Source organism: Dermochelys coriacea, chromosome 3 (genome assembly GCF_009764565.3).
Source record: "Dermochelys coriacea isolate rDerCor1 chromosome 3, rDerCor1.pri.v4, whole genome shotgun sequence".
Classification (NCBI taxonomy): domain Eukaryota; kingdom Metazoa; phylum Chordata; order Testudines; family Dermochelyidae; genus Dermochelys; species Dermochelys coriacea.
The window spans coordinates 170,341,812-170,364,173 of record NC_050070.1 but is presented as its reverse complement, the minus strand read 5'-3'; the positions used below and the strand labels follow the sequence as shown (position 1 = coordinate 170,364,173).

General features: G+C 46.2%; 1 protein-coding gene across 10 annotated transcripts in view; it reads left to right on the top strand.

Annotated features, from left to right (window-relative positions):
• The window catches only part of HHAT (hedgehog acyltransferase), a 311,133-nt gene that overhangs the window by 91,467 nt on the left and 197,304 nt on the right, over positions 1-22,362 (top strand). For 9 of the 10 annotated variants that reach the window (XM_038397617.2, XM_043511806.1, XM_043511803.1 and 6 more), the window contains one exon: positions 1,756-1,791. The exons of the other annotated variant lie outside the window; for it this stretch is intronic. In XM_038397617.2, the coding sequence (XP_038253545.1) occupies positions 1,756-1,791 (36 nt within the window). The remainder of the gene's footprint in view (positions 1-1,755; positions 1,792-22,362) is intronic. 10 annotated transcript variants of the gene reach the window in all.

The window sequence follows — 22,362 nt, the reverse complement described above, 5'->3', positions numbered from 1 at the left end:
GTAGAAATTGATGATGGAGTTGGGTATTTTCTTTGATGTAATTTTGTGTATTTACAAAGAATCTACAAAGTCCTGTTTCTCCAGGAGAAACCAAGAACAAAAGGACCAGTTTCTTAGCTGACAGATCCAAGCTCCTTTCAGCCTGTGTCCCTGAACAGAACTTCTCTCTGGGCTTTTGGCTAGGGTCATACCACGCTTACAGGCGGCCGTTGCTTGAATTTCTTGCTCTGCTTCAGTCTCTGTCTCTTGTCCTCCCTCCCAGCTTGTCTTTTTCGCCCATAGACATGCCCACCCACCTGGTTAGAACAATACCTATGGAACCCGTTGCCCACATGGTACTAGTTTCTAGACAGGTTCTGTTAGGCCTTGTTTTAGATGTGGCCCCTTAACTGTCTCTTACAACTATATTAAAATGAGGAAGGATGTGTTCATGCGTCAATGTTGATGAGGTTTTAACTCCACTCATAAAAAGGTTTAACCCAGCTCATAAACAATACTTGTATAGCTGTGCCATTATTTACATCCAGCTGGTCTGGGAATGTATTGCAGGTCTCCTACTTTCCTTAGAAAAGTATACACAGATACCAAGTAGATTTGCAAAATTCAGATGACTAGTTTTCCTGCAATTTTATTGATTTGTCAACTACAGTTCATGGGCTGGATGCTCCAGATTTGGCTGAAGGGTATTTTAGAGCAAATCCAGAAGAGGGGAACAAAGATGGCTTTAAGCCACCATTTTATGTCTAAGCATCTCAGCCCGGGTCCACACACTTGGGGTAGCAGTGCTCTAAAAATAGCTGGGTAGACAGCGCTTAGAAGCTGTGGCTTGTGCTGGAGCTTGGACTTTGAGGTCCCTCCCCCTCCGTAGGCTTCAGAACCTGAGTGGCAAAGTCTACACAGCTATTTTTAGCAATATAGCATGAACCCGAGTCTGACTACCCAGGCTGGGAGGCTTGCTTCCGGGGCTATGAAAACATACCCCCTCAGTCCTGGGGTCTCCAGGCACTGCTCTTGTCCCTGGTGCTGATCTAACTTGTACTGACTGCTGGTAGTCCATAGGATTATTTTACCAGCTAGATGTCAGATGAATACAGGGCATCCGCTCCAGGCATACTTTTCCCAGGTACATGCTCTGTAAGTCAGGCTGGGGGTGAGGGGAGTGGCATAGGGGCTGCTATAGATTATTCTACATCATCTATATAAGATGAGAGGGAATCACCATGGCTGATGGTGCTGTTTTAGTGCAGCTTTGTTGGAATGGCACAAAGCAGCCCTAGAGAAGGAGGAGAAGAGTAGTTGCTATATGTAGCAATTCAGGTAAAAGGATCTACCTTTATCTACAGCTCTTTACTGCATGAAGCGCACAGACCTACTAGTTATGAAAAGGTTAAGAGAAAAATTCATATCAACACCAGGACTCAGATTTATAGCCTCCATGAACTTATACCATCCTGCATGGCCCTGCCTTATTGAACAGACATTGGGTCATGGAAATTCTCGAACTTGACTATAACTGAATTCAAGTCTTTCCTCTAGATGATTATCTGACATTTAATGTATGTTGTTGTATAAATCACATGAAATTGTATGTTCTACTTCTTTGATCTATCTTTGGCATTGCAGTTCATAGTATGTAGAAGTAATTTTATTGTAGCTAATTAAATGTATTTGATTATTTTGAGATTGAGTGTTTCTAGAATACTCATCACTGTTGTATCTGAGCACTTAAAATATGTTGTATTGTTTTTCTTACAGAAATTTTGATGTTGGACTTCATCATTTTCTTATCAGGTAAGCTAATGATATCATTAAACTGCAACAGAACTCCAGTGAACAGCAGGGTTTCTTATTTTAGGCAGTGCTGCTAGTGCCGCCTATTTTTAAAGCTATATGACAATTTTCCTTATATCTGACCTTGTTTTCGGTCACTTATAACTTTGTCAAACTGTAAGTGAAATTTCAGCCTGAAATTTTCCATGTTGGGTGTCTATTTCAGGGTGCCTTTTGAAAATATCAGTAAAAATGGTTCAGCCATTTCTGAGAATGAGATAAGACAACAATACATGCATTGTTTTGCCATGTTAAAAACGTTCTTATAATTATTTAATTGAAAAGATCCAGGGTGTCTATGCTTTCATGTAAGGACTTGAAACTTCACAGAGGATTGGCTTTTTGGCAGGGATGTGCCTTTTGTTGTCCCCGTGAAAAACTTGTCTTAGTCAATGCATAAGACAGACTGTGTTCAGGCAACGAATCAGGATTAGATAGAGAAGGAGGCTGTTGTCTGTAGGACCCAGATTTGTTTGTTGCAGAAGTTGGAAGGAGTGTAGTGAATGATGCAGGGAATTGCAGGAAGAGAAAAGGGGATCTCATGGTTAAGGCAGTTAACTTGTGTCCCTGCCTCTGCCAGAGAGTTCCTGTGTGGTGCTGGACAAGTCTCTTAAACCAAACTTATAACAGGTGGCCACTAATTGTCATTGTATGTTCTTCATTTTCTGGGTGTCCACCTTGAAACCATGGAGGTCTGATTTATAGAAATGTTAAGCACTCAGAGCTGCAACTGAAATTAATGGGAGCTGTGCCTTTGACATATGAAGTGCAATATAATGCTAAACACTCTGAAAAATCAGACCCTAGGGTCCCAAATGGGGCACCCAAAATCAGTTGACACTTAGTTTTATATCTGTGCCTCAGTTCCCCATGTGTAAAATGAGATTCATACCATTATCTCACATAATACATAAATGTGACAATAAATTAATTCATGTTTGTGAAGCATTCAAATACTATGGTGATGAACACCATAGAAAAGCCCATGAAAAACTTAATAATTTGGGGTTCAGAGCAGGGTTTGAATAGTCTGCGGTAAATAATACATGGGGCCACACGTTGAAAGTTGAGGAGAAAAAGAATTATTAAATAGCTGCTCAGTAAGCACCATCCATTACTGAATGAGATGCGGGATCCTGTGGAAAAAAATAGTATGTGAACATGTAATTAAAGTCTTATCAGATATTCTCACAAGGGCTCTGAATTAACGCTGCACAGACAACCTTAATTCTGGCGTGTCCTAACTCTTGAGTGCTTGACTTTGCACACTTAATGTTGTTCTTAATGTAGTTGTTTGGATGTAACAGTTGTTCTCTTCACTGAAGCCAGATAGCTAAAATCACTAAACAAATCTGCATTTTTAGTGTACAGTTGAAGGTTTGAGAATATTGTACATTGCGATGACACTATAAATTCTACAAATGTATTTATGCGTACACTCCTACCAGCATTGCCATTTCTACTGATCATCTGATAGTTATTTTTCAAAAAATATGTCACAGGTGTTAAGAGGATTGTCTCCTTAGACTACGAACAATGGGATCTCCTGAGAATACAAATAATCTCATAAGTGAGACTGGTTTCAGAGTAGCAGCCGTGTTAGTCTGTATTTGCAAAAAGAAAAGGAGTACTTGTGGCACCTTAGAGACTAACTGTTATCACATCTACTGTAGTCATCAAAAACAAGTGAATAGTAATGCTTCTGTCACAGGAGAGTCACTTTCAATTACTTCATACTGAGGAATGTAATCAGATGTTAGTCTTATAAAAATATACAACAGTATTTTACATCCTATTGAGACGTAACATTGGGTTTGCTATTTGTATAATCACGGCACAGCAAGCTGCCACTGAATTTGTATGAGCTGAAAGTTTTCTTTCTTGTTTGAGGCCCCATTCTTCAATGCTACACAGAGGGCCTCCTGCAGTAATTTGTTGTTCTGTCCTTAATGACAGGATAGACACCATTGATTCTTGGAGCCTTAGACTGTTGGAAGGCAGTGTGGTCTGGTGCAGTCTCTCTCAACTTTTTTTGAAGCCTGCTGCCTTCCTAAACTGTGTCAGGGAGTTCTCAGGGATCAGTGCCAGTCCACGGACCGGTCATTGGGAAACCTGGGACCTGAGTACTATTCCCAGCTTTGTGTTTGATCTTGGGCAAGTCAGTTCCTCTCTTTGCTTTCATGTTGTCTTAGCATGTAAGACACATGCGCTGACATCTGAACCATAAGTTCTTTGGAGCAGAGACTGTCTCCTATTATGTGTTTGTACAGCATCTAGCAGGATGGGTCCCCCAATCTCAGTTAGGGTTTCTAGGCACTACTGGAATACAAATAATAAAAAATAGTCACAGAAAGCATTAGAAAAAGTAGCATCTTCCGAGTATTTTTTTAAATGTGAGAACTGCCTACCGCAGTGCAGCCGGAATGTAGGAAAAACAAAGTGTAGGTCCAGCAGAGATAAAATCAATCCTAGCTAAAAGAACAAGCTGTGCCTAATCACTTATTAAAATGCTAATTAAAGAGGAAAAATAAACCCTGCAAACATTGGTGCACACAATAGGTTGAGTAAGCCACCTGCCTTTTGAAGGCAAGACACAGAAATTTCAGGCACACAAATATTCTTTTATATGTTTAGTTAAAGTTGTCTGAAAAAGGAATTCTCTTTTGTGGGTGCAGGGGTGTTTGAGGGGCACTTTTGATATTGTTCTAAGATAAATGAGGTATAAAAGTCCCACCTTCTAAATGTACGGATGGGGGGAGAGGTTGTGGTAGAGTGCATTCTACATTAGAGAGAAACTTAACTGCCAGAGACTCCAGCCTGTAGGAACAGCCAAAGCAGGGACTGCTGTACGGTTGGGGAGAGGGCAAAATGGGGTTAAGCTGGGACCACCATTTCACACATCAGGCATCCCCCCCAAAACTGTTTAGGGGAGACCCTCCACTCAGAGCTCTGCTTTCCTCTGAAAAAAACTTCAGAGAAGGAGCCAGCCGGAGACTCTAGCCAGTAGGAACAGAAGTAGCCAAAGCAGGGACCTTTGGATATTTAGAGTACTCTCTACAGTTTTGATTGGACTTCGTCTGGCCTGTGCTGACTGTTTGCTCCAGACTTCTCTCTCACAGTGTCATCACCTCAGCTTCACTCCACACCTGTCCTTGGTACCCTCTTCTCTTCCCTGCCCTCATCCCCTTCACTTTCCTTTCCCTTTTAGCTGATCCCCCTCCTAACTAAACCGTTTTATAATGTCAGTGATTGTCAAGGTGTTGGGGAGACAAATAAGCAAATAAAGCAAGTAAGCCCTGTTTGAAAACAGGGCATTTGATTAAATGAGATCGTGAACATGTGAGAATGTTTCCTCATATAATGCTAAATTAAGCCTCCTTTGAGGCAGAGCTGTGCCAGGGGAGGTAGAAGAGTGCCTTGCCTGAGCAGCAGTACCTGGAGACACCAGGCTCTGAAAAGGCATAATGCCTTCAGTGCTGCTAGGAAACAGCTCTTGCTTTACCTTTGAAGCACAGAGCAGAAGGACCACAATCCCTAGTCCCATCCAGAAATGCCCCTTCTGGAGTCACTAGCTCTGCCAAAGACATTAGCTGCTCGCCCCGTGCCTCTCAGGTCCTAGGAGGGAAAGAGTTCTAGCCTAATCCTTTTCTTTACCATACTTATGTGGAACCAGCCATAATTTGGATCATAGGATCAAATTTTTAATAAGTGTATGCAACTCCCATTGGCTTTGGCGAGATCCAGGACACCTGTATCTGAGGGCAGAATTGACCCCACACAAAAGAGGCATTTAGACTTCTAAATATGACTGTTATGAAGAGCCAGAGGATTAAAAGGGAAAGTCTGTTCTTCAGTCTATTCATCTCCTATTTTCATTCTTTTTGGACTCCCACTGGGTCCTGCATATATCAGTGCTACCAACAGACTAATGGCATTTTGACAATGAACCATCTGCTGGGTTGATAAATGGCTTCTTCACTGAATTTAAAAATGAGGGAGTCCCTAATTAATCAGCATTGTTTGCTCAGAAAAGCAAGCAGGGGATCAGCATTGTGAACAATAGAAAAAGAAAAGTTTTTGTCACTTACACTTGCACACAATGCCCTCCAAAAGACATCAGATTTCCTTATTAAAGCTTTTAACAGTCTCTATCCATTTGCAACTTTTCTGGGAAGTACAGCCACTCACTGAAGCTCAAGAGCCTTTGTGAAATATTTGTACTACCACCAGGGAATCGGTTCCCTCATGGCTGGTGAAAGCCAGCAAAGAACAACAATGCTTTCCATGCCTCCGTCAGAGAAGCAAGCCTACCAACTTCCCTGAAAACTAGTGTAGTCTAGCCAATCCTCAAGGCTAACATCTGATGCAAACAATCTCTCCTGCTATTGCCATGCCTAAAGGCTCATTCCTAGGCAAAATATTTGAGAATGTAGTGACTCCATGCTCCAACAGAATGTGACATCAGTCAACATCTGGATGCTTCTGAATCAGGCTTCATGCTGGGGCATAGCAGGGAGGCAGCCTAAGTGCCACTAAAAGCTGGCTTCTTCATGACAATGGACTGAGACCACATATCAATGCTAATACTACTCTGTCTTTCTGCTGCTTTTGACACAGTTGACCACAGGGTGTTACTGACACTCTTACATGATTATAGCTGGAATAGACAGCACAACACTAAAGAGGCTTCAATCATTCCTCTTCAAACAGGACTGTAAAGGGGCTAGGCCGGGGCTCGACCCTCTCCGGGGCGGCGGGGAGCCACACCGGCTCGCTACACACAGTTGACTTTGGGGAATTTGTCCAGCCACTGGAGTCTCCCTCGGCAGCTCTTGCGGTAACTGGATTGAGCATCGTAGGTCCGGGCCCTGGGTCAGGGTGGAGCAACAAACAGTCAGTAGCTCAGGCCCTCAGGCAGGGGCCGAGCAACACAGCATGTGTGAATTAGCCCAGGCCTCCGAGGACCTGGAAGAGGGGGAGATTGCCACCCCGAGTTGGGTGGCAGGGGGGACGCAGGCCCACTCACTCCACTGCGTCCCAGCCCGGGGCCCTAGCAGCAGCCAACGCCATGCTGCTGGGTCAGTGGGGTTCCTGACCGCAACACACTGACATGGGTTCTGGCAGAGTTACTGCAGACTAGGGTCGGCTGTCCCCGGGCTACTTCCTAACTCCCCTCCTTCTGGTACCTGGGTCGCGGTGGTGTTCTCCGGGGGGTCCAGCACCATGGGTTCCTCGGGGCAGTGGACAAGCGGCAGGTCCAGTAACTCCTCTATGTTGCAGGCGCACGGCAGGTCCGGTAACTCCCCTGGATAGCGGGCGCACGGCAGGTCCGGTAACTCCCCTGGATAGCGGGCGCACGGCAGGTCCGGTAACTCCCCTGGATAGCGGGCGCACGGCAGATCAGGGCAGTCTTGGTGTGGACCTGGGGCCTTGGGGTTTCCCCAGTCGCGGGCTAGGCTGGCTGCGTCTGGCCTCCCCGGAGGCTGGTCCTCTAGTGAGCCCTAACGGCCCGCCTTTATACTTCTGGGTTGCACCTTTCTACTTCCGGGTCGCCACCTGTCCCTCTGAGGGGTGGGCTCAGAGCTTCCTGACTCTGCCCACTCTGGTGTCTGGAGGGGCTCGACCCTCTCCGGGGCAGCGGGGAGCCACAATGCCTCGCTACAAGGACCAAGAGAAGTAAATCCTCCTCTGCAAAAGCACCCCAATTTTGGAAATCCGCAAGGATCAGTCCTTTCTTCCCTCCTCTTAATGTCTACATGAGGCTATTTGGAAAAGCAAGAAACTGTGCACCACTGCCAACATTATGCCCATGAATGCCCATCTGTATATCTCATTTTCCACAGTTGCATTCAGTGCCATCAGAAGGATGTCACAGTGCCTAGAATAGATCAACACTTGGATAAAGAACAGCTGGCATTCAACCCTATCCACCAAAGTGATGCAAAGCTTCATGATCCTGTTTGATTTATCACTAAGCCTAAACCATCATGTGCATCAGTAGCACAATATGCTTCATTACCTGTGCAGCTTGCTAGGAAACTTCCTAACCTCCCACCTGGAGAGGAATTAAACCATGGCGATTCCTACATTTGTCACATTCATACTGGATCATTATAACTCATGGTACATGGAACTGGATGCATATGCATTGCAGGGGCTCCTCGCTGGTGAAGCATGTTTCTGTCTAAAACTAAAGCAACAGCAAAAACTGTTTCTTATTCTCTGCTCTGGCACCATCTCTGCTTCTGATCTCAGTTCTAAACCATAATACCGATTTATTCAAAGCCAGCAGTGCTTCAGCACAGTCTAGAATCATAGGACTGGAAGGGACCTCGAGAGGTCATCCAGTCCAGTCCCCTGAACTCATGGCAGGTCTAAGTATTATCTAGACCATCCTTGACAAGTGTTTGTCTAACCTGCTCTTAAAAATCTCCTATGATGAAGATTCCACTCTCTAGACAATTTATTCCAGTGCTTAATCAGCCTGACAGGAATTTTTTCCTAATGTCCAACCTAAATCGCCTTTGCTGCAATTTAAGCCCATTGCTTCTTGTCCGATCCTCAGAGGTTAAGGAGAACAATTTTTCTCCCTCCTCCTTGTAACAACTTTTTATGAACTTGAAAACTGTTATCATGTCCCCTCTCGGTCTTCTCTTCTCTTCTCTAGACTAAACAAACCCAATTTTTTCCATCTTTCTTCATTGGTCATGTTTTCTAGAGTTTTAATCATTTTTCAGAGTAGCAGCTGTGTTAGTATGTATTCGCAAAAAGAAAAGGAGGACTTGTGGCACCTTAGAGACTAACAAATTTATTTAAGCATAAGCTTTCGTGAGCTACAGCTCACAATGCATCCGATGAAGTGAGCTGTAGCTCACGAAAGCTTATGCTCAAATAAATTTGTTAGTCTCTAAGGTGCCACAAGTACTCCTTTTCTTTTTAATCATTTTTATTTCTCTTCTCTGGATTTTCTCCAATTTGTCCACATCTTTTCCTGAAATGTGGAAATAGACACAATACTCCAGTTGAGGCCTAATCAGCATGGAGTAGACAGGAAGAATTACTTCTCGTGTCTTGCTTACAACACTCATGCTAATAGTCCCACAATTATGTTTGCTTTTTTTACAACAGTGTTACACTGTTGACTCATAGGTAGCTTGCTATTCACTATGACCCCTAGATCCCTTTCTTCAGTACTCCTTTTTTAGGCAGACATTTCCCATTTTGTATGTGTGCAACTGATTTTACCTTCCTAAGTGGCATACTTCACATTTGCCCTTATTGAATTTCATCCTGTTTACTTCGGCCTATTTCTCCAGTTTGTCCAGATCATTTTGAATTGTGATCCTATCCTCCAAAGCACTTGTAACGCCTCCCAGCTTGGTATTGTCTGCAAACTTTGTAAGTATACTCTCTATGCCATTATCTAACTAACTGATGAACAGAACTGGACCCAAAACTGATCCCAGTGGGACCCCACTCGATATGCCCTTCCAGTTTGATTCTGAATTACTGATAAACACTCTCCAGAAATAGTGTTCCAATCAGGTATGGATCCAACTTTTAGTAGCTCCATCTAGGTTGTATTTCCCTAGGTACATATAGCTACACTAGGGACCATTTCTCTAATTTTGACCCTCCTGGATATCTGTGCTCCTCTGGTACAGTACAAAGCCACAAAGGAAGCCAGTTAGAAGACCTGGAGGTGAAGTATTCTCAGTCAAAGAGGTTCGGCTGTGGAACAAGCTGCCAGAGGTGGCCAGAGTAATCCAGCGTATGACCACTTATAGGTTGTGTTGTAAAACCCACCTCTCAGACAAAGCATTCCCGCCATACTGAGGATAATGATGATTTAAAAAGTTATCCCCAGGCAGAGCCACCTTAATCAGGGAGGGAAGAAGAACAGAGGATGACTCTAGGAAGTCCATTGTTGACCTCACTCTAAAGATACCATATCTATATGGTAGACATATGTAATGAGAATTTCAAAAGTGCTCAGCGTTGGCCTAACTCTGCTCCTGTTCAAGTCAATGGCAAAACTCCTATTGACTTCAGAGGGAGCAGAGTTGGGTCAGCTTTGAACACCTCTGAAACTGTCTGGCTCCCACTGAGGTCTACAGCTAAAAACTCATGGATTTCAGCAGGAGCATCCGTAGGCTCACAGAACAGCCGTTTGCTGGATAGAGTAAATTAAATTAGCTTTTCTTGACTCTCTGCTACTGTAGATTATGTGAAATTAAAACTGAATTATTGAACTGGCTAATAATGATTTTAAGTGTATTGTAAAGTGGAGCAACATGTAGAAAAATCAAAATTGCTGTTAAAAAAAGCTTGGCGGTACAATAATGAAGAACGACAATAAATCCCTCAGCTGCTACTAAACTCCCTTTACAGTCGTCAGAGAGTTAAATCTAAAACCCATTTTTAGAGTAGTGGACTATAATCTGTTTGTGCTATAATGAATTAGTAATTGAGTGTGTTGCAAAAATAAAGCTAGGCTCTGTGTAAACAAAAGCACATATTTATATACATTTCATGTAAATTTGACATTTAATTTAAGAACAGTTGGAGCATGGAAGTTGGGATTAACAAGGTACAGCTCTCATCATGCTTTTGCGCCTCCTCAACTGTGAATTAAAACAGTTTGTTTATGTTGCAGACTATTTCAAGCTACTGTTTGTAAACAGCAAGTATAGAGCTTGCTGAACTGGAGATGGATTTTTATTTAGTACAGGTCATTTTGTAATAACAATTTTACTAGATAATTTGAAGGAGCTGGATGGAATGGGATAGTTCTCCTGTAGTATGGGAAGGAATATGCTGACTCCTCTTTATTGAAATGAGGCTGTGAAGGTGCTGAACTTATCTGTGGTGTAATAACTCTAGTGATGTCATGGGTTAATGCTGATCCACTGACTTCAGAGGAAGTTTTGTTTAAATATAGACTGCAGGATTTGGCCTGGAGTTTACAAATGTCCTTCATTTTATAGGACATCACATCTCTTAGACTCAAAGTTACTGCATTCCAGAATCTCAGAGCTGTGGTTATAAGAGGTTACTCCAGGCCCCAGATTCTGCAAAGCACTTGAACGTATGCTTACAGTTAAAGCTAAGCAAGTGCTTAATTGCTTTACTGAATCAGAGCCTGAATGAATGAATGAATGAATTCTGCTTGATTTTAAGTTTCTTGTTTGATTAATCCTTTTGTGTGTCTGTTTGGATGTTTTTCACAAATTGTGACCCACATTTGGGCTTTTGGCAGGCTGCATGACTACTTCCAATTAGTAGGACACAGTTGGCATAAAGTAAATCAGACCAGCCAATTGGTTTCACAGTTATTTTATGTGAGAGCAGAGTTGTACATTTTAAGTGAGATATAAAAAGCAGCTTGTCAAATTTGTATGATGGTTTACTGGGAAGGTTGAGATTTAGATATAATTGGAAAGAAAATGCCTGTGGAAAGAAAATACTGTTGTCTGCTACTCTCAGCTTCTGGTAAATAAGCCCAGACAGTGCATCTGCCATAGGCAAGGTCTTACCCCGCACATGGTTTAGGTTGAACCTTTATACTCTCAACAGCCATTGCTTCCACGCTTATATTTCATCTTTATTTTTAAGGATAAATGTGTTATAATTTACCTTTAGTACTATTTCTCTCAACACATCTAAAAATAACACATTTTTAAACAACTAAGGCCTTTTCTCTGACAGTCTAGCAATTACTTAAACAAATCATTGATCAGTAATATTTTTGTGAAGTATCCTTTCCAGAGGGGCATGCATGTTTTTTTTTGTTTGTTGTTTTTTTTTTTGTGAGTTTTAAACTGAGTCTGAGAGTGTGATGTTCAGGAGGTAGCCATGTTGTCTCAAGTTTTATTAAGGAGCATTTGCTTTACTTATTATGTAACATTATTACCAGCAGAGGGGGCCCTTGTATTAACATTTTGGAGAATAAGTGTGTGCAGCTTATTGTACAGATATGGCTAGATGCTCAGCTTCTGTGGGCACAGTTGAGACGGGGAAGTGTAAAGGAGTCAGCTGCAGCTACTCCATCCTGGAGCCAAATTTTCATGAGTCCCTGTTCTGGCATAGATGAGAGCAGCATGGGGGTTGCTCTGGTTTTACAATGGCAGACTGGACCCCAAAGAACCATCTGAGGGTCAGCTGGAGCTCAGCATGTTCCAGCTACACCCTCTCCCTGATAATCTGTTGTTGCAGATTCTAGTGAGTGCCCCTTCCTGGACACCCACTAGGACTCTGTGAGGGGAATGCAAGCCTCTGTTGCTCTACATCCCTGGGGTATTTCAAGTTTCTAGCTCCTCAACAGGCCGTAGCACTGGTTACTCCCTTGGCCTCTCTGATAGGTTTCCTGGGCACTGACTCTGTGTGTTATACCTTCTTGGAAATGGGGATCCTCAGCCCACCTGCCCTAGGTCCTAGGATGAGTGATGACCCCCTAAGATACCCTAGTTACTGAAACACACCCCTCAGAACTCCACCCCAAGGGTGTGAATCTCTGGGTTTACAATATAACTCTCTCAGGGGCATGCAGTAGTTGTGAAGCAGTCAACACTCGCACACAATCTAATGCCTTTATGCTCTTTTATAATTAATCATGTAAAGCAGAGTACACTAGACATCAAAACAGTAAACATCTGAAACCACAATCTCTCTCTCATCCTTGTGAGCTCTTGGGGAACTGTCTGGGCCGAGGAAAGCAGGCAGGCAGGGTGCCTGCTCCTCATGCAGGCTGTTGCATGCTAGCTGGTCTCTCTCCCTCATGGAGTCCCTTTCCAACTTCTGTGACCTTTCTCTTTCCTGCCCCATGTTTCCTCTTCCTGTCTGCCTCCTTCCTGCCCCCACCATTCTTGCGTGGCTCACTATTTAAACCCACCTGACTTGGTTTGTTCTATCTTCTGTGTAGTTTTCCACAGCTGCTGCCCGTCCCCCCTTCTCTCTCACTCTCTCCTCCCATTCCTTCCCTCCCTCCCTTCAGAGTTGTTAAGCTAAAACTGGTTTTCTAAGGATGCATCTCACCAAGCGTTCACGTGTTTGCACTGAGTCCTAAGCACTGGCCCTTTCTATCTTGTCCTAGTGCAGTGATTCCCAACCTTTTTGTAGTGGCGACGCCTTTCACACAGCAAGCCTCTGAGTGCAACCCCCCACTTATAAATTAAAAACACCCTTTTCACAGCAGACTTACTAGCTAGGAGGCATGTACTGACAACCTCCACGTAATAACCTTGTGACCCCCAGTTTGAGAACTGCTGGCCTAGCGTGTACACTGCAGGACATGTCAGCAATGGTGGATCCACATACCTAAAGGCACTAATGACAAAGGAGATTTTCACAGAACAACTGCACGATATCAGCCAGAATTCTTTAGTTGGGGAGAGAGAGCCCCAATTCATCATACCCCACCAGTTCTCTCCACCTCTCCCTGTATACTGGGTGTTCTAGGGAGTGACTTAAGAGCCCACAATGATGACTATATCCGGTGATGAGCTGCCAAAATCTTAACAATGGGTTCCCTCCTCACCCCACGAGGGGGTCGTTGCCCACCCCTGCCCCCCGGGACTCCTGCCCCATCCAACCTCCCCGCGTTCCTTGACATGCCCCCCCCAGACCTCTGCCCCATCCACCCCTGTCCCCTGACTGCCCCCAGAACTGAGCAGGAGGGTTTCATGGGCCACCATAGTGGGTGCCCACCCCTAAGAGCCAGAGGCACCTGCTGGGGGGTGAGGTGGGGAGTCCCGGAGGTGCTTACCTGGGGCAGCTCCCAGGAAGCATCTGGCAGATCCCTCTGGCTCCTAGGGGCAGGGGAGCATAGCTGGGGGGGAGCAGGGGGAGCGGCTGCTCCCCCACTGATCACATCAAAAGTGGCGCCTTTGGCGCCGACTCTCTGGGTGCTCCAGGGCTGGAGCCCCCACGGGGAAAATTTGGTGGGTGCAGAGCACCCACCGGCATCTCCCCGCCCCGCGCCCGGCCCCAGCTCACCTCACCTCCGCCCCTGAAAACACCGCCCAGCTGTGCTTCTCTGCCCCCCTCCCCTGGCTTCCAGCGAATCAGCTGTTCGGTGGGAAGTCGGGGAGGGCTGAGAAGCAGGCGGCGGCTTCCCTAATCAGGCTGAGGGTGGCGGAGGTGAGCTGGGGTGGGGAGTGGTTCCCCTGTGCGCCCCCCACCCGGATTACCTGCTACGGCATGGGTGGCCCTCTTTGTGCCCCCCCTTCCCCGCCCCAGCTCACCTCCACCTCCCTGGACCTGAGCGGGAAGCCGCTGCCTGCTTCTCAACCTGCCCCAGCTTCCCACGCGAACAGCTGATTCGCGGGAAGCCGGGGTGGGAGGCGGAGAAGCAGAGCGGGGCGGCGCGTTCAGTGGAGGAGGTGGAGGCGGAGGTGAGGTGAGCTGGGGCCGGGGGTGGGGAGCTGCTGGTGGGTGCTCTGCACCCACCAAATTTTCCCCTTGGGTGCTCCAGGGCTGGAGCACCCATGGAGTCAGCGCCTAAGGTGCCACTTTTGGCCAGTTAAACTTAGAAGCCCTTTTAGAACCGGGCTGTCCCTTGCGGAACAACCGGTTCTAAAAGGGCTTCTAAATTTAACAATCGGTTCTAGTGAACCGGTGCAAACTGGCTCCAGCTCACCACTGACTATATCCCCTCTGGGGATTGTCCCACACTGAGAGAAATTTGCAGCCAGGGAAATATGACCTGATATGTGTTCTCCACCACCGTTGCATATGTCTTTATTCTCTGCAAAATATCTACTTAGGCGGGGGCAGCATGTAAAAAAGGATGTAATCATGGATGGGGGAGGATTCCAAGAACAGATGTTCTAAGCAACCTGTTTTCTTCCACCATGGATTGAACTAATGTCAAATAGGATGACTTTCTTTAAAGGAGTGCCCCAGTGGGAAGCCAGCCACTTTTCCTGTCCCCCCAAAAAAGAAGGTTTCAGAGTAGCAGCCGTGTTAGTCTGTATTCGCAAAAAGAAAAGCAGTACTTGTGGCACCTTAGAGACTAACAAATTTGTTAGTCTCTAAGGTGCCACAAGTACTGCTTTTCTTTTTCCAAAAAAGAAGGCAATTCTGTTACTTGAGGGACTGATGTTCATTATATGGGCCTGACTCTGCAAACCTTTACTCATGTATGTATTTGTAAGTACTGTGGGCACCTACCTGATATGGTAAAGAGGGCATTAGAGATATCAAAGATAGATATAATTGTTGCCACTTATTTTTTGTATAGCAGTACTGCCTAGCAATCCCTATGAGATCAGGGCCTAGGGGGCTGTGTGGTGTACAGATACATAGCAAGAGATGATCCCTACCCCAAAGAGCTTACAATCTAAGGTCCTGATACTTAAAGCACTAATACACATGCTTGAATTTAGGCGCTGTGAGTAGTCTCAATGAATTTGTAAAGTTAAGCATGTGCATAAGTCTTTGCTGTTTCAGCATCTAAATTAGGGCAAGGTGCAATTACTTGGTGAAAGAAAGGGTAACAGTGACAGGAAGTCAGGATGACAGACTGACTGCTCAGCCTGTACAATCTGCCGGTTTGAAGGGTTTTGTGTGTGTGCGCAAATCTAGAAATAAACAAGACACAGGAATGAGATCAGTAGCTCCTGTCTAGCTATTACAGCGTGGAATAGTCTGTAAATATCAATAAGGGCTATCCCCTCTGTAATAGCAGAATTGATCTCAGCTTTTTCATTTTGAACCTTGTAAGAAGCACCCTTTCTGTCACAATAGTGTGCTATAAAAGCAAGACTTCCTTTTTGCTTCCACTCATTTACTAGTACTGCCTGCATAAGATGGTAGCTTTTAATGTGCAAACTGACTAAACTGCTGTATCTAAAACAATCCCTCTGAATTGATTCTCAGACTTGACAAGCACCTAGAATCATTATTGAAATTCATGAGCAACAGATGTTGTGAAACAGATGCTGTTGTCCAGGGGACAGGGCACTGCACTGGGAATCAGACATAAGGTCTAGTCCCAGCTTTTCAGCTGACCAAATCTGTGGTTTTAGGCAAGTCACTTAATGGTTCTGTGCCTTAACTTACCCTCCTAAAATGGGGAAAATGACCTTCCTTTTTAAAGTGCTTTGAAATCCATGAATTAAAAAGTGCTATATAAGAGGTAGGTATCAATATTTATTATTAAAACATGCAAATGTGATTGCAAGACAGAAGGAGTAGAAAGATGAAACAGGAGAGAAGGTAACTCTGCCAAACTCGTAGTCTTCTCACCACACACTGAAATTTAAGTTAAAAAGAAAGAGTAAGAAAGGGACCTGAAAAGAAATATTCAATCCTTTCTTTACAGTCTATATATACTGCTCATCATGGTTACTAGGGCAGTGGTGTTTAACCTTTTTTCATTTGCGTATCCCCAAAATATTTCAAACAGCAGTGCAGACCCCTTTGGAAATCTTAGACAGAGTTTGTGGACCTCCAGGGGTCTGCAGACCACAGATTGAAAACCATTTTACTAGGGCAAATTCTGAAAAATAAAATAGAGAAATACCATAAAAAGGGAGATGAGAAAAAATGGTCAGATTATGCATAAATCATGGCAATGCTGGCTTTGCAGAGTGTTGGAGCTAAGATACATAATGTAATAGAGGACAGTCTCGTCCAAGTTATAATAGCTACTGTGGAAATTAAGTCACACTTTGTTCTGAAACTATGAAACAGGGTCCCTTGAAAACAAAGTCACATGTACAGGACTTTCCACTTGAAATGCACTGAATTTGACAATTGTCTGATATATTTTCGGGAGCGAGAGATCAAAAACTGCAATTTTCTGTTTATCTCTACATGTCTAAAGTAGGAGGGTAAAGAAAAGCAGTGTAGGCTTCCTAGTATATTCCTAGAGGTAATTACAGTGCAGTGGTAAAGAAAGAGCTAAAGTTATGGAAGCGAAAGGATTGTGCTTTTATCAGCTGTAGCACAGGTTTACTGCTCCTTATTTACTTTTTCCTGAAGCCTCAACCTTTCCATGGAAGCTACATGACTTGGACATTGAGAATCCTTTTTAAAAAAGTAGACCTCAGCTGACCATGTGAAAAGGATCTGTGGTTTTCAAGCAGCATCAGGTGTTACATTTTACGTAAATAGCAAGATGAAATGAGTTCAGTGGAGTTACTCCAAATTTACACCAGCGTGATACAAAGTAGAATTCAGCCTAGAGTGTTTTAGAACAGGTTAGTATATGTAAGTAGTAGGTATTTTTATTATTTTTGTGTGAATTTTCCCTAAATTCTAATGAGATTATTTATAACATTGAGTATAACAATAGTTATCTGTAAGTGTAATGGTATCTAAGAACTACCATGTATCCATGATTTTTACAGAGAAATCTTGAGTACTTTAAAGATTTGTTATAAAATCTCAGATATGCTAAAAGGGTGTGCCTTTCTGAACAGGATTAAAATATTGCTTTTAAAATATTAAATATAGAAATTTACCTTTTAATTAAACATCCTGTTTTTAAACACTGATCTTAAGTATTTGAACAAAGATAAGGAGATAATTTGTTATCAGGTGATCAAAGTATAACCTCCTGTAGTGTTTCTTTGAGGCCTGTCAGTTGTGTGGAAAATATTTTTTAAACATATTTAATATTTAACATTTTCTAAAGAGATGGGAATGAAGAACCAGTGATACTCTAAAATGGACTATGAATTATTCAAACATCTTTTCACATTAGTTTCAAATATGAGATTTCTGTGTGGTCTTGGTGAAACTCTCTGCCATCACCTAATTCCTGGATAGACAGATTGTTTGTCTAAAAGAAATCAGAGCAACAGAAATCCTTTTTTATTATAAGGATTAAAAACAAAATTTCATCAGTGATAGATACTCTTGTATCAGATACTTTGCATGTAGTTCTTTCTTTCTTGGTGGGTGTGACGCAGCAGGGAGGGGGGAGTGTTGACCTGGGAATGTAGCAGGGGAGTTTCACTGGGGATGACAGGTTTCAGAGTAGCAGCCGTGTTAGTCTGTATTCACAAAAAGAAAAGGAGTACTTGTGGCACCTTAGAGACTAACAAATTTATTTGAGCATAAGCTTTCGTGAGCTACAGCTCACTTTGTCGGATGCATTTGTAGCTCACGAAAGCTTATGCTCAAATAAATTTGTTAGTCTCTAAGGTGCCACAAGTACTCCTTTTTTTTTTTGCGAATACAGACTAACATGGCTGCTACTCTGAAACCTGTCATTATTGCAAGGCACTGAATTTAGCCATATGGAGTGGAAATCTATCAACTTAAGGCATCCGATGAAGTGAGCTGTAGCAGGCTCGACAAAGCCCTGGCTGGGATGATTTAACTGGGACTTGGTCCTGCTTTGAGCAGGGGGTTGGACTAGATGACCTTCTGGGGTCCCTTCCAACCCTGATATTCTATGATTCTATGATTCTATGATTCATGAAAGTTTATGCTCAAATAAATTTGTTAGTCTCTAAGGTACCACAAGTACTCCTTTTCTTTTCACTGGGGATGGGAGACTTGAGAGCCTGTAACCTGACCCAGGAGGGGGAGGGGTAGGTAACACCTCTGCCCAGGAAGCTGGACAAAGGCTGCAGGAGAGAGCCTGCTGGGGGGGTTTTGGTTTCAGTTTGGTGCTGGGTGGTGGAACGCAGGGAACCCCAGGGCTGGGGTCTAAGCTCCCTGCCTCCCAGAAGGACTTGACTGAGGGGTCCTGGTTGTACCCACAAGCTCTGTTTTAGACTGTGTTCCTATTGTCCAATAAACCTTCCATTTTACTGGCTGGCTGAGAGTCACAGTGAATCCCAGGAAGAGGGGTGCAGGCCCCGGACTCACCCCACACTCCGTGACAACTGGTGATAGCGATGGGATGTAAGTGATGGGGAACAGTAAAACAAAGGGGGGATTGACGGGGACCAGGCGTGCTGAAGATTCAGAGAGAGACGGTTTCAGGGGGTGGTTAACCCCTAGGAGTGTGTGACCAGATAGAAGGACTTTTGCAGTAGCAGGGTCCCCTAGGGGATTGCACCGAGCAGTTCCGGGGCGGAGGAGTCTGCAGCTCGACCCTGGCAAAGAGGTGGTGACCTCAAGAAGGACTGGCACCCTAGGTGTTCTTCCTGGAAACCATGGAAAGCTGCACAGGCCTGTGAGTGGCCAGCAGAGAGATGTATGCTAAACGCCTTAAGAGTGACTGGTGGAGCTGTGCAGGCAGAGGGGGCTGCACATTGGGAGGTCCACCAAGGAATAGCTGATTGCCCAGTTGGAGGAGAAGGATCGCTTGGATGACCTGATTCTTGTCCCTGTGGGATGCCGCCCGGTGGACGCAGCGTGGGCCCTGGGGCCTGACGGGGCTGGGAGGGGTCAGACTGCTGCTGAGGACATCCCGAGACCCTTCCTACCTATGCCTAGGAGAGGGGTTGGGGGAAGCCCAGTGAATACCGAGGGCACCCTGACCCCGGCAGCCAGCAGGGGATCCTCCCAGTGGAGCTCCCCATCCCTGGAGCGGAGGCAGCTGGAATGGGAGAGGGAGATGAAAATGAGGGAGCTGGAGGATCATGAAAAGCAGTGCCAGCATGAGGAGAAGCAACGTCAGCATGAGCAGGAGGAGGAGGAGAGGCAACGTCAGCATGATCAGGAGGAGAAGGAGAAACAGAGGCAGCATGAAGAGAAGCAGAGAGAGCATGAGCTGGAGCTGGCCAGGCTGAGGAGCAGTGGGGCTCCGGCTGCGGTGAGTGAGGAGGGACCCAAGACTGCAAGGAGCTTTGATAAGTGCTTTCTGGCCCAGCGTAAGGAGGGGGAGGACATAGATAGTTTCCTGATGGCCTTTGAGAATGCCTGCGAGATGCACCGGGTTGACCTGGCAGACAGGCTCCAGTTTCTCACCCCCTTACTGGACTCCAAAGCCGTGGAGGTGTACAGCCGAATGAAAGGGGCGGAGGCAGGGGACTATGAACTGTTCAAAAGGGCCCTGCTCCGTGAGTTTGGGCTGACCCCCGAGATGTACCGGAAAAGGTTCTGAAGTCAGCGTAAAACGCCTGAGGTCACATACCTACAACTGGTCAACCAAATGCAGGGATATGCCTGCAAGTGGACAGCTGGGGCCCAAGCTAAAGAGGACCTGCTTGAACTAATTGTACTGGAGCAACTGTATGAACAGTGCCCTTCTGACCTGAGGCTATGGTTGGTGGACAAAAAGCTAGAGAACCCACAGCATGCAGAGCGGCTGGCCAACGAGTTTGTGAACAGTCGGTCAGGGGGTAGCAGGGAGGAGTCCCAAAAGAACAGGCCCCCCATGATGCAGAGAGAGAGTCACCATGGGACCTCCCAGTGGGGAAATATGGAGAACCCCCTCCCAAGGGAACACCTAGCGTCAGGACCATCCGATCCGCTCGAGGGGACCAACGTGACATGAGCTGCTATCACTGTGGCCAGAGAGGCCACGTACGGACCCAGTGCCCCAGGCTCAGGGACAGACTGAGCAGACCCAACCTACCCAGGGTTAACTGGGTAGGGAGCCAGCCGGACAAGGGGCAGATGGTCCAGGCAAGGGGGGCTGCCAGCTTACCACCTGCTCAGGAGGGAAGAATACCCCAGGCCAGCTCCTCCAGACGGCTGGATGCTCTGGACTCAGGGTTCTCGGTTTACAGGGTGGGCGCGGGGCTGTCCCTTCGGAGAGAGTGCCTTGTTCCCCTGGAGGTGGATGGGAGGAAGATCAATGGATACTGGGATACGGGCGCAGAGGTGACGCTGGCCCGGCCCGAGGTGGTGGCCCCAGATCGGGTGGTGCCCAACACCTACCTGACCCTGATGGGGGTGAGTGGGACCCCATTCAAGATGCCCATGGCAAGGGTACACTTGAAATAGGGGGGCCAAGGAGGGCCCCAAGGATGTGGGTGTGCACCACCATTTGCCCATTGAGGTTTTGATGGGGGGGACCTAGAGGACTGGCCAAGCAACCCCCAGACCGCCCTGGTTGTGACCCATAGCCAGAGCTGGCAAGGGGCACTGCACCCCGACCTCGGGGAGGGTACCTTGCCCGAGGCGCAGGACCCTACCCTGGTGGGGAGGAAGCGCCGAGGGGCACGGCTCAGAGAGGCTGTGGCCTCAGACCCGGCCAATGAGAGGTAGCTGGTCCCCATCCCTTCCCCAGCTGCTGAGTTCCAGGCCGAGTTGCAGAAAGATCCCTCCTTGCGGAAGCTCAGAGACCTGGCCAACCTCTCTGTGTTACGGACCATGAGGAGAGGTTGCCAGGAGAGGTTCCTGTCTGAGAAGGTGTTCCTGTACCGAGAATGGGCTTCCCCAGGGGAAGTGGAGTCCTGTGGGATCAGGAGGCAGCTGGTCGTCCCCCAGAAGTATCGCCGCAAGCTACTGTACCTGGCCCATGACATCCCCCTCTCAGGGCACCAGGGAATCCGGCGCACCTGGCAGAAGTTGCTACAGAACTTTTACTGGCCTGGGGTCTTTACCACTGTCCGGCAGTATTGCCGATCCTGTGGCCCCTGTCAGAGGGTGGGGAAGGCCTGGGACAAGGGTAAAGTGGCTTTGAAACCTTTGCCTATCATAGAGGAACCTTTCCAGAAGGTGGCTATGGACATAGTGGGACCTCTCAGCAAGATGACCCGGTTGGGGAAGAAATACCTTCTGGTGGTGGTAGATTTTGCCACCCGCTAACTAGAGGCAGTGCCCTTAGCTTCCACTGAAGCTGACACCGTGGCAGATGCGCTCCTGACCATTTTCAGCCGAGTGGGGTTCCCCAAGGAAGTCTTGACAGACCAAGGATCCAACTTCGTCAGCCCTGCTCCGGTGCTTGTGGGAGAAATGTGGGGTCCGGCACAATTGGGCCTCAACTTATCATCCCCAGTCCAATGGGCTGATGGAGAGGTTCAATGGGATGCTAAAGATGATGCTGAAAACCTTTATGAACCAGCACCCGCAGGACTGGGACAAGTACTTACGTCACCTGCTGTTCGCGTATAGGGAGGTACCCCAGGAGTCTACCGGATTTTCGCCTTTCGAACTGTTATATGGAAGGAGGATAAGGGGCCCCCTGGACCTGATGAGAGACGAATGGGAGGGGAAGGCCGCTCCCAATGGAGAGTCAGTGGTGGAGTATGTCCTGATCTTCCGAGAGAGACTTGCTGAACTCATGGGCCTGGCCACGTAGAATCTGGCCAGAGCCCAGAAGAAGCAGAAGGTCTAGTATGACCGCATGGGGATCAAGAGATGGTTCTCATCCCCATGAGAAAGAACAAACTACAGGCCGCCTAGGAGGGCCCTTTCAAGGTTGTCAAGCAGCTAAATGAGTTAAACTATGTGATGGAGCTGTCTAACCGGGCGCACCACTGCCGGGTGTACCATGTGAATATGATGAAGCCATATTATGCCTGGGGGAATGTGGTGTTGGCCATGTGTGGACATTGGGAGGAGTAGGGAGATGTCCCTTTAGTAGATTTATTTCCTGGGACCAGAGCTGGTTCACCCCTGGAAACAGTTCCCCTCTCGGATCAGCTAACCCCTGCTCAGCAAGCTGAGATCAGGGGGGTG